General features: G+C 39.0%; 1 protein-coding gene across 5 annotated transcripts in view; it reads left to right on the forward strand.

The window, feature by feature from the left end:
• The window catches only part of Nrp1 (neuropilin 1), a 140,867-nt gene that overhangs the window by 109,948 nt on the left and 15,137 nt on the right, over window positions 1–15,782 (forward strand). For 4 of the 5 annotated variants that reach the window (XM_078023424.1, XM_078023426.1, XM_078023425.1 and 1 more), the window contains exons 11-13: window positions 4,456–4,600; window positions 7,994–8,098; window positions 12,525–12,584. In XM_078023424.1, the coding sequence (XP_077879550.1) occupies window positions 4,456–4,600; window positions 7,994–8,098; window positions 12,525–12,584 (310 nt within the window). The remainder of the gene's footprint in view (window positions 1–4,455; window positions 4,601–7,993; window positions 8,099–12,524; window positions 12,585–15,782) is intronic. The other variant, XM_005330825.4, reaches the window with a different exon arrangement.

Raw genomic sequence — 15,782 nt, forward strand, 5'->3', positions numbered from 1 at the left:
CTCCCATCTTTGAGCTACTGTGAATAATGCTTAAGTATATTTTTGATGTATTTGGAACCTTTTAAAATGCAGTTGGCTCTTAATAATCCAGTGAAAACAGAAGGGAATCTCAAGATAAAAATATTCCAATATTCATAAAAACATGTGGCATAATTCTTTAACTGAACAGATATGCTTACATAATCAACTTTTACTTAGGCTGATGGTTACATTTGCATTTCCTGAGTACACAACACCAACTTGGAAAGATTCCCCAGGAGTCTGCAGGGTGGCCCGGAAGTGGGTTTAGGATTAAAACAAGGATCAACCCACAGGCAATCATCAGCTTAGTTTCTTAGTTTCAATATGAGAATTGTATTCAGCTGATGATACTTCTCACACCAACACAATTGGCCTTTTAGCCTTAGCCTTTCCCATCTCTGCTTTGCCCAGGACCTTTGCAAAAAAAAAGAAAATTTAGCTTATTGGAGGGAATATTGTTCTTGCTTTATCCTTGCTCCCACTCTACCAAGTGTAGTATAGTGACTCAGGCCACAGGCATCTCAGGCAGGAAATATAACCCTGGCTAGTGCTGCCAGCTCCCACTCCCTCCAGATGTGGGGCTTTGAGAAGACCTCTCTGTCCTCTATGGACTGCAGGTCAGCATCAGAACAACTGGCCACCGACAGAGCTGGTACTCTCAGAAGAGTAAGAAATTCTCCACCGTCTCTCCCTGTTTTAACTTGTGGGTTCTAAAAATTTTCAGTGCTATATTTACCTTTGTGTAGCTACTTTCTTTTCTGTGTCCATTTCCCTTTCCCCTTTTATGTCTACCTCTCTCATCCTGGTGATTAAGAAAGGAAAATAAACATCAGAACTGGAGATTCTTATAAGTTGGTCTTTTCTGAGGAGCAGGGAGCATTATGATTTCATCAGAGTGTGAATATGCTACAGATCAGCAACTTCCAGGGGCTGCTGTCAATGGCAGAGTGTGCTGTTGTGACACATTCTTCAACACTAGAGTTCTGAGAGAGACAGAAAACAAATCACCATATGCTTTTGATAGGACGCTTCATATGCTTGCCTTCTTTGTTATCTAATCCACGCGTCTGCAATCGAGCCTAAAGCTATCACTCTATTGTAGTAAACCGAGTACAGAATTCCACAAGAAATCCATGCATGTGTTTTAACTTTAACAAAATGCTCAACTCAAGATTGGTTGAATGTGTTGGGTTTTATTCCTCAAATATCCATCATTATCATCTTCCTATGATATTTAAAACCATGAAAGCTTGTAAATTGTTTATGTAGAGACTAATCTATGATTCCTAACATGCCCTTCAAATAAAACCTCTAAAGATGAAAAAGGAAACTGATAAAACCTTCAATTTTAGAGCAGCACATAGTTTTAATTATATAAAGATGTTTAAAACATATTTTATCGTACAAATGAAGCTACCTGCTTAGGATGCCAAGTACCTTTTAAATAAAAGTAAAATGAGTACTCTGTTTCATAAAATAAAACAGTGCTTTGATAGGTATAAAATCCTCTTGCCCTCCCCTTCCTGCCCACAAACAGTGCATGATGGAGAAGGTATTGACCCTTTAAATTAACTAGACTTTTCAGGAACTGATAGAGCCAAACAAAGCCCTTGTCTTCTAAAATATAATTAGTTGCAGAACACCATGGTAATTCATAAGCAGGTTACTGCTATCAAAATTAGTCCAGGTCCATATGGGTTTGAGTTGTGAGTATTCTGCCCAGCTCACTACTGACAGCTTTTATAATATATTTATAGTGTGTCAATTCTATGCTCAAGTTAAAATTAAGAGAGGAGCCTGGGATTCCATAGATGCCAATGCTTTTCTCCTGTGATCTTTGGAGTTATCTTAATAGACAGATTTTGCACGTGTGCAATGGTATTTTCATTATAATTAGCATCTTACTGACAACAACTTAATTGGGCCTAACAATAATATATGTCAGATTCTCAATTACTGGCGGCAATTGCAGTTATATCAAGAGTGCAGGACCCTGATAGTAATTCACTCTTTAAAATATTAAAAATAGAAAAAAACTAATTATGAGAAGTAGCTTTACGTTAGTATTTTCAGATTCCTGGTAAGTTTTCTGTTGGAAAAGACCAATCGATTTACTTCTATAACTCAGAAACCCCCTGGTCATATTACAGCCTATCCAATGTGTCACCACGTATGTGCTTCCACTCTCTTGTCATAGCATTTACATCTCTAAAAGATCACATCCTTTACGGCTCTGTGATGTCTTGACCAACTATTGGGCCTGGTTCCCACTCATGACTGGCAGCCTTAGGGGCCAAGCAGTCCATCTGAGCTACCAGTTCTAGTAGCTGGTTGTCACCAGCTAAATACAAATTAATGAAACTATATTTCTTAGGCGTGGGCATTTTTTTGGACCTCAGTGTTCTCACCTATTAAAATGTAGGCCAATTGTGGTGACCTGTGCCTGTAATCCCAGCTATATGGGAGTCTGAGCTGAGAATCACTTGAACCCATGAGTTCAAGACCAACCTGGGCAACAGAGCAAGATACTCTCCTTCAAAAATAGATAGATAGATAGATAGATAGATAGATAGATAGATAGATAGATAGATAGATAGATAGATAGATAGACGGGTGAACAGATAAAATAAGGAGTCTAGACTATGTGATTTCTAAGAGCAGAGATGTCTTAATCCCAGTTAAGACTGGCTGGGTGCTAATCCTAACTCTGCTCCTTACTGTTTACATGGCTGAGGCAAATTCCTTGAGCACTCTGCTGTCAGTTTACTCATCTGTGAAAGATGAGTAATAATAGAATTTACCTCCTGGAGTTGTTTTGAGGAATAAATAGGTTAATATATTTTAAGCACTTAGTGTGTTACACTAATGAACACCACAATAGAAAATTTATTTTTCTAATCTTTCTCCCCTTCTTCCATTCTCAACAGATTCAAGAGTGATTTTTGGAGAAGAGGGGTTTTTTTTTGGAGGTTTATTCATTTCTTGAAAAACAAATGAGGCCTAATCTTCACCCCAGTTTCTTTTGATTCCACACAGCGATTTTTACCCTCCTGTTGATGTAACAAGGGAAATAAATTAACCCAGCAATAGTGCTGGCAATAGGGGCCTAAAAAGGGTCACAGTGCCTTCAAACTAGGCATGCATGCATTTCAAAAGGGGTGCCAATGCATACTACAATTCAACCAGGAATCAGAGTATTCCTGGGTAGTCAGGACCCTGGTTTCTTTCCTGAGATGAGGTCTTTTATCTACACATGGCTCCAACAAGTGGTACTTAAGAATTTCAGTGAGTTGGAATAAACCACATTCTTCATAAGCAGCCTTTGCACTCCATTAAATTGACTGCCTCTAGACTGGGGGTGTAGCTCAGTTGGTAGAGAGAGTACCTGGCATACACAAGGCCTTGGGTTCTATCCCCAACACTCAAAAAAAAAATTACTATTCTCTACTTCAAGAATTTAATTTCTTCTCTTCCAGAGAACCAAGTTTTACCAAAACTATGACTCTGTCATTTAAGTGAATGTAACTGTAGTATTCATTGAAAATGTGGTTATCTATTATAGACTCTGGAAATGACTAGTTTTCTTCCTGAGTTATCTTCCTCCACCTCACCTATCAGGGTAGTGATAAAAGTGTTACTTCTCCAAGGTATGTCAGTATATAATTCAGAAATATGTCTCATGAAATGCTCAGTTTCTGGTATAGCCTCAGTGCTTCAGTGTGTACTATGGGGTTCCTGTGAAATGACATCTGTCACCTCTTAGAGAGGGTTTGTTTTTTTCTTTCTCATTTATGAAAGAAATGTTCACCATTTTCAAAGTGGTGGAATGAGGCCTATTTCTCTACTCTCTGAGGAGTCCTAAAGGAGGTGAAAGAGTTCAGGAAATACCATCCCCAAATCTGCCCCTCTGGACTTCAAACTCTAAGGCGCTTGGGGCACAGAATGTGCAAGGAAGAAATTTCTCTGGACTTCCTTATCTGCCTAAAGAGGTATCCTCCAAAGGAACTCAGCTGCTATGAATCCTGTCCCAGGAATCTCATCCACTAGGGAAGAAAAAGATCAATTACAGAAAAAGAGAACAGCAGTCAATACCTCACCCAGACAGACATGTTATCAGCTATTCTTCCAAGAAACCTTTCATCTTTTCCAAGTCATTTACTAAGTTTCCTACATTGCCCCCCCTCACACCTATGAAGAGGATATGTGAACTTCTATATCTTGCTGAGTACTCAGTCAGTTATCTAGCATGTTTTACTCTATACATATGTAATAAACTTGTGCACCTTTTAATCTATCTACTATTAGTTTATTTCATAGACTCACTTATAGAACCCTTAAACATAGAGGAAAAGTTTTTATTCTTCTGCAGAGGGTAGAAAAACAACAAAAAAGGAGGTTTCTTTTTAAATACCTTGTGTTGTTTATGCTTCACAGTCTTTTGAGGGCAACAACAACTACGACACACCTGAGCTACGGACTTTTCCACCTCTTTCCACACGATTCATCAGAATCTACCCCGAGAGAGCCACTCATGGCGGACTAGGGCTAAGAATGGAGCTGCTGGGCTGTGAAGTAGAAGGTAATTACAATTTCTAGAGTCCCTTCTAGTTTCCTCCTTTTTTTATTTCCCTTTTCATGCATTTCTGCCTCTGATGGTGCTTTTGCAAAATTGCCACCTTTTCACCCAGGTGACTCCTCCATCTTCTTGCCTGTCAATCAGTGAGGCTCAACATTCTAGCATATACCATGAAGCAGCACCTTCAGAATCTTCCTTTTATGTTAGTTGTTTGCATAACTCTCCTCAGATTCTATAGAATTGTAGCTCTTGACTTTTTAATCATAATTGTTTGAGGTGAAATTTGCATAACACAAAATTCATCATTTTAAAATAAACAAAACAACCCCAGGACACTTACTACCTTCATAATTTTGTTGTAAAACTACCATGTCTTTCAAGTTCCAAAACATTTCTTTTACTGTAAAGTAAAACTTCTTACCCATTAAACAGTTTCTCTTCTATTACTCCTTTCCTTAACCTACCAAGTTCTTTGACTTTTTAATATTGTTTAGAATTCTGTATCAGATCTAAGTTTCTGTCTGTGATATTGACTACTGTCACCTACTAGCAGGAAGCAGCATTTGACAAGTAAGACATCAAGACTTATCTTGGATGAATTTCTTAGTCTGCTGCAAATTTCTTAGAAACAAAGCTTTACATGAGATCATATGTATGAAAGTATGGTTGGATCTGTTTAAAAATATGACTATATACATTTAGATGGTTATATGAAGGTCATAACAAGGACAAATCCAGTGCACACACTGACCTCAGGTCTGCACTCTCTTTTAACATATAATGATCGAGATGGATGTTTTGAGTTGGTTATTGTACCATTTACTGCTTTTGTGCATTAGAATTCCCATCTGCCTTAGATTTGGGCATAAATGAGTAACCTTACACCGGCTTTCCTATACCATAGAGATTTTTTTTTTCCTCCAGGTTAGCTTGAAGAATGGCTATTGTTGGTACCCAGATGTTAATCAATTGAGCATATGCTCATAGTTGTTTCAAATAATGCTTTTTAATATCACCTTGTTTGGGTTTCAAAATTATTTGTGTTTTGAGCTAACCAAAGGTAATTACATTCCTAAGCACATTAAATACCTTGAAATTTTTCCTCTGCACTACAGGATCTTAAGCTTTCTATCAATCACTATACTAGTGAATAATTCATGGCTACTTTTCTATGTGTTTATTTAAAGGTAGGTCATTATCTCCCACTCTTTTACTGGGGGGTTGTTTCCTTATCTGTAGCCATGTCCCAGACCTCTGAATTAGCCAATCGTTAGGAGCACAAACCAAGAATGACCATGTGACAAGGCTTTGGCAAAGATGCCAAGAGAAAGAAGGGATGGACAGATAGACCCTACTTACAGACACATTTATTCTTTGCATGAGAAATGTGGTCATCTAGAAACGGGAGGCTTGGTGCTACCAGGTGGGTGTTTAACCTAGATTCTGGAAGGCAGCAATGATTTAGGAGGTGGAATGAATAGACAGTTGAAAACACTGAGCCTTGTGGCAGTTTGCCAGTGTCAACTCAGTAGTGAGTGAGCTAGAAATCGTTAGTGAAGGGATTTGACTGCAGATGTTTCCAAGCACTCAAGAAAACGAGGAAGTAACCCCGAGTCTTATGAGAAACCAATATCTGAGGAGAGTAGTGTCAAAGTATTTTTTAACACAATTGGTGAAAGGGACTGTTATTCTTTCCCCTTAAATTGATCGACAAGACTTATTAAATATCTGCTTTGCCTCTTGTTCTATGGGAAACACTTAAAGGGACACAGAGAAGATGAGGTACACAATCCAGCCTTCCATGAGTGTCTTTCCTATTTTGAGGGAGCACTTACATATCGAAAAAACAGAGAACCACAGAAGATAAAATATTTTCAAGTAGGGAAACTGGGGCACAAAAATCATTCACTTTGTACATTTTGCTATTGAACCTAGGCACTGTTCTGGATTACTTTCAATATGGGACTTCTCTCTTTTAAAAAAAATATTTATTTCTTAGTTGTAGTTGGACACAATACCTTTATTTTATCTATTTTTATGTGGTGCTGAGGATAGAACTCAGGGCCTCGCTCGTGCTAGGCAAACACTTTACCGCTGAGCCACAACCCAGGCCAAACTTCTCGTTTCTAAACAGCATTAGGAATGCAGAAAAATCAGTAAAATGAGTAAATAGTTTAAGATTGTAAAAGCAACATATTATCAAGGACAGCTTAGGGAAGACAACTACATGGATTTCCAGAAAGGGTTCTGCTGATTCAGTGGTGGCAATAGAGCCCAGGAGACATGTCTGTGCAGTTTACAAAGTCTCCATTGCATATCTAAATGGTGTGTATGTTATCTGTTCAGGATGGTTTCTGAGTTACTGAGTTATCTTTAGTGTATGTATTTGGAAAGTTGAAGAAATTGAACTTAGCTATATGTTTGCATTAGTCGTAACTCTGCTCGGTACTTAAGCACAATAACAAACAGGATCAAGTTTTTACTGAGAAAGTAGCAGTTACTGGTACATTCCTACTGGCCAGAAGCTGTAAGAGAAGAGGCCCCCCAACTCTCAGCATCTTGTATGGTTCTCAAACATCAAGGGAACTGTACCTTATCTCAAGTCTCATAAAGTGAAATGCAATCCTGAAAACTGTAAAATATTAAACAGATTGCAAAAATGAGTAACAGCCTGAAAAACAAAAAAGTAGACTGAACTAAATTTAAAGGACTTCAAAAGCAGTCTTTGATTAATGTTGGCTACCTTTCAACTACAAATTCAAAGATATGGGAATACCTGCCAACTCTGGAATGCAGTCCCATGGGAGTCCAGGTAACATGACCTCAGGATATATGAGACAACTCCTCTCACACACCTGCTCTGGCAAGAGGGCTCACAGGTTGAGAAGCTACATAGAAATGGAATAACTCTTTTAAAAAAGAACAATGTGGTTCTATGTGTGAATATTGATGCTCCCTTTTGGGGAAAAAAATCATAAACCTAACAAATTTGGTCAATACTAAGTATACAAAAGAATTCATGACAAGTGAATTCTCTAGCACCTTGAAAATGAAATGAAAAACAGTTCAAGCAAAATCTCTCTCATCAAAGTTCTCAACTCCAGGCCAGTGAGAATTCAAGAGCTTTACGGAAAGAGGATGTTTATGTAGAAAACAATATATAAAATGCTAAGGCAGCCAGCTCCACTCAGCAGATACAGATCAAATACCAAAGCAACTCTGGTGCATTCTGCAAAATCCAAGTGTATTTAGCCCCTGAAAGAGAGGCAAAGCATGCCTCTGGCCTTCTTACTACAGATTGGAGTTTTCTGCAAAAGCTTTAGCAGATTCAACAGCCCAAGCCTTGAGAATACATTTCAGAGGTGTGAGACAGTAATCCTTGGATCTCGTTTTCAGCACCTACAGCTGGACCAACCACTCCCAATGGGAACCCAGTGGACGAATGTGATGACGACCAGGCCAACTGCCACAGCGGAACAGGTGATGACTTCCAGCTCACAGGTGCAGAAACCATCTTCATCCCATTGCTGTTCCATTTCAGTTCATGTTGTGGTTGAGCCCAGCTAATGTCTGTGTGTGTTCTAACAGCTCACGGTGGTGGGCATGAGTGTAATGGCAAAGCTTCACTAGGAATAGAGGCAGCCTGACCACATCATCTTCATTTCCACACATCTCCAAGTCACCATTTGAAAGAATGGGTTGTGTCCTTTTTAGAGCCAAAGGTTAGGATTCTCTTAATTAAATAAGAATTTCTCCAAGACTGAATGTGCTAAACAAATACTCATCTTCAGACCCTCCCTCCTGCCATAACATGGTGCACCACTCATTCATAGCTACACTCTTCAAAATGTTCATCTTCTTTTCCTAATGAGGACAATAATTTTTTTGAGTGGAGCTTTATCTAACTAATTGATTCAATTAGGCTTATATTTGAAATGTAACTTTTAAGTAAGGATTCTGTAAATCATTTTACATGAAAATTTACAAAGGTAGAATTAGTTGTTATTACACATCACCACCCACCAGCAAATATCTCAGAGATGGTGTGTGCTGAATGCCTCATAGTTAATCCAGTATTACCCCCAAATCTCCTACAATGGTAAAAGCTAGAAAGTGACCTTATCTTTTACTTGAAATGGCAGAGGAAAATATTAGGCAAGTGGGGAAACAGGATTTGGAAATTGATAAGGGAGCTTGAATTTGCACTTGATTGTTACGAAAGGTATCATGGGACCATAACTGCTACCTGGGTCAAAAATGCAGTTTCGTAGAGCATATGACTCTCCTGTTAGATTAAGCTTGAAACTTTCAGTGCAAGTCTGTATTTTTGCCAAAAATGGACTCAGATAGCCCACATAATTAATTTCCATGGTCAAAACTGAAGTTGTTACCATGTAACTTTATGAAAGAGCCAGGCTATTGGCTAATATGTTCATTTAAAATTCAGGGAATGTCCCACCATTTCCAATTACTTCAGAAGCTCTTCTCTCAGGAGTCAGAGAACTCTGCACTCTAAAATGAAATAAAGGGTTAAAAAAAAATCTGCCCAGAAATTTAGTGTCCTATGAACTGGGTTTACATTTTAATCTCACCTCCTAAAGCCATTGCTCCCCAGATTTCAAGCATTATCACTTACATTCACATAACCAATAAGCATTACATTGTTATGAGCTTTTGAATGTAAATATTACATATAAGTAACCACAAGCCATGAAAATTAACTAATGCAGAGGTATTTTTCTATGTCAGATGTCAAGTTCAGGTTGAAAACCCTGATGTAAAAAACTACCATTCCATGAGTAGGTCCTGTGGAACCTTCCCAGGATTGCCTGTAAACACTCTTTCACAAACCTCAAGATTATGTGGACCTTGTCACACATCTGTAGTGAAATTCCTCATAAAAAGGAATGATCCCAGAATCACAGTATACCCTTTTCAATTGCCCTCTTTTGGAGGGGTTCTTTTCTTTATAAACCCTAAAGTGGTCAGTTAATATTGATTAGAAACAAAGCCTCAGATTTAGTCCATATATCAGAACAAACAACCTTCTCATTTTTTGCAATAGTTCATGACTGAATCAATTGAAACTGAAGCCTTTGAATGAAATAGGGCAAGTATGTTAGCCTGGAGCAAACTGTGTATGGCAGGGAGTCACAAACCACAGAAAATGGGTCATTTATAGTGGAAACACTGACAACCCTTTAAAAGTATAAGGTTTTGCTTTACCTACAATGTTTAAGATTGTTTCTTGAGTCGAGAGAGAAAATTTTAATTCTATTATTTTTTTACATATTACCACTGGGGGGAAGTTTTCTCATGCCAGTATATTTGTTTCAACAACTATTCTATGAATATATGCATACATTAAGAACTTCTGATGGTGTTGATAATGCCCACCCCACATCCTCATTAAGAAGTAATTTTAAAAGATATTCTCAAGTTTCATAGTCATTTCCTATATCAAGGTCAGTTTTTCCTTTTGTAAAAGCATATTTTGCTTTATGAAGCTATGTGCTATTCTTTTTCAAAAAAAAAAGGTTGTGCTCCTATGAATTGTTTTCAAGGAGTAAAACCCTCACCTAATCCAAGCACCTTTGTACATCTAAACACTGCACCTCTGTGCTCACATGCTATTCCACATCCTTTTTGCTAATTATCTCAGGCTTTTCTGTCAGGGCTATAAACTTTGGATGTTCCGTGTAATAAAACCAAATCAAGAGCATTCTCACTTTAACCCTGATATGTGGGAATGTGGAAATTGGGACCAAAGCTCTCTTTGGTGGTGTTCAGTTACTTAACACAGATGGTGTCTATTTAATTTCTCCTCCTGGGGTAACCTATTTGTGTAGAGAGGGAGAAATACTCTAGAAAAAATGCTTATCACTTATTAACAACACCAAATTTGGGGTGAGCTGTACCCAGTATGTAGAAACGAGGAGAGTGTTTGCTTTACCATGCTTGCTCACTAAGGTGAAAATTTACCCTTGAAGTTACTCATTTGCAAATGCCTTTGAAGTCATTAGATAATACAATTGGCTTCAAAGGCATGAGGAGGCCAAATTTCACATTGGAGCTGTGTGTACCCAACAGTGGAATTTGGCTCCTAACCTATAACAAAACTGATAATGCATATCGGATATAAAAGTGAATTTTCACCTTGAATCTTTCTCCTCTAAGACCACTGGGAACAGAATGCTAATGTATTCTGGCCTCCCTCCAATTCTACCATTATAGACTCACCTTCTTAACCCATAATATATATAACTCTTTTTTTCCTAGTGCCTGCCTTACTGAGGCCATGCACACGTGTGACCATTCATGCAGCATCTTTACTGGGAGAACTGGGGTAAACGTGACTTGGTGCTGTAATTGATTAACTTAGAAATCTTAGACCATTCCGAGAGCACAATTTTATATCTCTCTGATTCATGGTATCAGCATATAACATGATTTCTGATCTGTGGGATCTGCAGGATAAGCTTGGCCTGAATAAATCCTTATTGAATAATACTGTTGGAAGTTGCATAATTATAACACCTTGTAACTATCTCTGAAATTTCCCATAAGTCATTGGCTCACCCCCATGCCCTTACCCTGAATTGGCCCAGTACTTTATCTTTCAGAATAAAAGATTTCCTCCAACCATAGTCTGCATGGCAGATACACTTAAGTAGAAACGACCTTCTTAAGCACCTAAGTGATAAAAAGTAAACCACCATTTCCTAAATTTGATGGATTATTAGACTCATCTGAGAATCATTGAAATAGACAAACTTCAAGGGCTTACCCCTAGAGAGTCTGGTTCCTAGTTATGTCTGGAAAGGATGGGTGGAGAGGAAACTGCAATTGCAACAAGCAGTCAAGGTCATTCTTAAGGTTGGGCAAGTTTAAGAATATTACTTTATAACAGAAGTTTGATGGTGTGTAGAAAATGGAAAAGCTGAAATGTGGGCAAGGGGGAGGTAAAGTTAAGTCTCCATAAGGTGGTTGCCTATCCCATGACCAGGAATTCCAAAGAAATCCAAACTCATTGAGAGCTTACAATGCTGTGGGTACTATTTGTTCAAGCTTCTAGTTCCTTGGGATGTGAAGAAACATTTATCCCTTTCCCCTTTTTGTGGTGCTTCCTGCTGCTTCTCCAAACCACATACTGGGTGGAATATTTGTCCTTGAGAAAAATAAACAGCTATAGCAGCAAAGGAAAAAAAAAAAGGGAGAGAGAAAGGGGTGGGAGAAGAGAAACAACTACCATCTACTCCACATTAAGCCTCGGATTTCTAAATAGATTGTGGAGACCAGCCTTGCAATGCCCCTAAAGGCATACATCTGAAACCTTGGAAACTGTTTGAAGCTTAGAGGTCTAGGTCAAGTTTAATACTCAAGTCATCCAGGACATTCAGAGGCTCTTGCCTTTCACTGTTGCAACTGTTTGTTGCACTTAGCCTGTGAGTCAGTGCATGCCATTGGGACAAAGTCTCAAACTCCTCATGCTTTACAAAGAAACGTATTAGGATATATTCAATACTTGAAACTTGCTAAGATAATGGATTTTATGTGTTCTCACCTCAAAAACAAAAATAGGCATGTGAGGTAATGCATATGTTAATTAGCTTGATTTACAATGTGTGTGTGTGTGTGTGTGTGTGGTGTGTGTATGTATTGAAACATCATGTTGTACATCATAAATCTAGATATATGTTTGCTGATTTAGTGAAATATTTTAAAACACAAGTGTCTTAGATGAAAAGTAATGATATTTGCATTTGAAATTATGGTGGGCAAAATTTCAGTGAAACAATTGTTACAGCTGGAATTAAAGGAAGGATTTTCTGTAGCAAATGTTTGCTTCTGATTGATGTAAACATATGTAGCTGCACATTATCTTGCATTTTCTTATTTTTTGTATGTTATTGCTTTTGTTTTCCAGGTGGTACCACTGTGTTGGCCACAGAAAAGCCGACAGTATTAGACAGCACGATACAATCAGGTACCAAACAAATGATAAAATGTGGTAGATTCCATTTGCCTCCTCCAGTGCCCCCCCCCACAAAAAAATAATGCATCGCTGTGCTCTGTGCTTTCAGTTTCCCTGAAAGTCCTAGAAGGAGAGATGCCATGCAGCATCTGGTCTCCAAGCATGAGCCATAAATATTGCTTTCTTTTCATCCACATGTATATGCAGCAGGGAGTGAGATTTCCTTCTCCATCAGTAATTGCCAAATGGTGACAATCCCAGCTCTCCACCGAAGGAACTGAGTAACATACTTTGTTTAAACGCAGCACATCTAGGACATGGACTGTGTTTGCAAACTTACAGGAAAAGGAACTCTCACAAGCAGCAGCCTGACTATTTATTTTCATCACAATTCTGCAAAACCGAGACACGCAAAGTTTGTCAGTTCTGCTGGCCACGGAGTTGGCAGTTGTACAACAGCGTTTGCAGTGGGCGTGCCACGCAACAGGGCTCAGGAAACCGAGAGGAGCGCCCTCAGGAACAGCCCCCTCATCCTTTTATTAATAGAAAAGGCTAATGACTTTTAAAGCCCTCGCAGTGCTGTTTATCAGAGGCCAGCGCCAGTGCCACAGTGACTCAGTGGCTTCCCTTTCGGTCTCTCTTTTTTTTTTTTTTTGTTAGTATTCTGTGACATTCTTCCCCACAGGCACTCACGAAGGGAAACAGTCAGTATAAGCAATCAGAGGTTTTAAATACTTAAAAGTTAATCATTAGAGTAAGGTGAACAGGTCAGTTTTCCAGCTTCTTCCATTTCCTTTATTGAAGCTCAGTCAGCCTTGGCCTCCACAGTCATTTATTAATGGGGCGTGTGGTGTGTATTAATGTTTCCTCAACAGTACGACACTCCCCAGCGAGGCAGAAAGTAGAAAGGGCCGCTCTAATTAGTATGCTTCCTTAAAGGACGCTGTCACTCTTGGCCTGATTCAACTGCAAAACAAACTTCTTTTTTTTCCATTGAACTTAATCCCAGATTTCCCTTGGTATGCTCAGGTTGACAAAATTCCTGCTGCCACACGGCTGGCTCACACATCCCCAGATACCAAAAGGTTTAGCAGAAGAATAAGCACCTAAATTCTGAAAGTTCTTAGCCTTGCCCAGGTTCTTTTCAAATTATAAAATGTGGTCTTTGGGGCTTGTGCAGCCACCCCTGATAAAGGAAGTGGAGGGAAGTGCTGCTTCTTCCCGGCTTCCTACCTTTCCTGAGAGTTCTCTGCCCTCAGCATGGTTCTCTGTGGAGAAGTGATAGTGACTACCAGGTGGCTCTTTCTGTGTGACTCTCTGCAATCAGGAAGAGGAGCGAGGTGAATAAATGGAGTTCTGATAATGTCACCCGCATTTTAACTGTTGTTTTAGTTTCTTCTCTTCCCAGAGAAGTAATTAAAGCCACTGTGAAGTTGCCAACTCATGTGTTTTATCTCATCTCTCTTCTTGCCTATTAAAAATGGTAGGGATCGTTTTTTAAAAAAAAAAAAATGAAAGTGAACCACAGCTGTGGAGAAAATGGAAAATGACATCAAATTCTGAGACTGGAAATCCTCTCTAAATGTGGAAGGTCTCTATTATCAGAGCAGGAGTGATTTGGGTAACCCATTTGATTTGTGCATGAGCTCAAGGTCACTTGTGGGATGGCTTCACCAAGGGGGCCAGGCAGACTCCTTATCTAGGGTCTGCTGTGGTTGGAGGGCAGGTGTACACAGCACAAACCAGCAAGACCCATTGCTACCACCATTGGAAAGACATCAGTTCAAACCATGCCACTTGCTGATAGGGGTGGTCGGATATTGTTGGAATTTCACAGTTGGCCCACAGCCCTTTATAAAGGACTTGGTTTCCTGTTTTTCCATTGTCTGTGTTATGAGTCTCATCTCCAAGCCTTCCTTGGTGGTTAATGGCCTGTTGAACCCTTTTTGAAAGTGTTCTGTGCCTTGTCACCCTCTGGCTAAGTCCATTCTCAGAAAGCTTCACGAGGACCTAAGCAGGCTTTGCATTGGAGTCCCCTCTGCTGCTGTCTAACTTTGGGGTATTCACCCAGTGACTGGATTCATCTAATCAATACCTTGATTCATGCTGTTCTGCAGACTTCAGATTCTTCTGACATCTTCACAAGCAGCAGCAGATCAGACCCCTAAACTTTCATTATAATTCAATTTTGCAGGAGCCATTATAGATTCAGGCAAAGTTATTATGATTTCATTTTGAGGATTCTTATCATTAAAATAAACTCAGTGAGCACACAATATTCATATACTGTCTGGGTTCTGGTCAGATGCATAAAAGCCTATTAATATTCCTCTTGAAAATGATGAGAACCCTGCATTTTTTAATCCGGCTCTCTCTGGGGAGGGCTCTTCTTCTCAGAGTTCTTTAGACCCCTGCAACCCACAGCGTGTTCTTAACCCATGATTACATGGGCCTTGGCACCTATACTTGCTTGGGCTGAAAGACCAGTCTATGGGCAAGCTGTGAACATACTCAATAGAAGCTTTGAATACCAGATTTAAAAAATTAAATCCTTGTGCATATCCAGTGCTAATGATTCATCTGCGGGCAAGATAGGTTCAACAAGCGCAGCTGGTGCTTACAGGGGCTATAAATTTGTTTTAAGTTCAGAATATTGTTTCCTGCTATTTTTAAGAGTCAAGAAGGGATTTAGCCAGATTATTCCCATTGAATTTAATGAGAATTGTGTGCAGCTACAGGGGCCTAGTAATATTTTGGAAATTTAAAGGTCCATAGTCCTATATAGTTATTCCCTTTGTCCATTTGCCTTTTATTTTTGTCCTTTCTCTGCCCTTTTCTTCTCTCCTTCTAGGCTTGTCTCTTTCTCCGTTTTTGGCTTTCTTTTTTCCTACCTATAAATGTTTACGGGTATTTTGTGTATTTAATTATTTTTCTATTCTGGCCTGAATTGTCAACATTGAGCTACGTACTCCACTGCCCTCCCCCAACAAAATGCATTGATTTAATAACATTTCTTTTAAATAAACAAGATGGCCCTCAATTATATGAGCAAGGCAAGAAGACATAAGAACAGTAAAGTAGGGAAAAAAAAAAAACCCAGAGCAGTTCTGCTAGTTAAATTCACAGGATTGGAAAGGCCTTTGGAAGATAAAAATGCCCTTCACTGCAGCGATAAGAAATGCTAGAACTATCTTTCCAGGCAAAGCTGTT

This window comes from Ictidomys tridecemlineatus, chromosome 10 (assembly GCF_052094955.1).
Source record: "Ictidomys tridecemlineatus isolate mIctTri1 chromosome 10, mIctTri1.hap1, whole genome shotgun sequence".
Classification (NCBI taxonomy): domain Eukaryota; kingdom Metazoa; phylum Chordata; class Mammalia; order Rodentia; family Sciuridae; genus Ictidomys; species Ictidomys tridecemlineatus.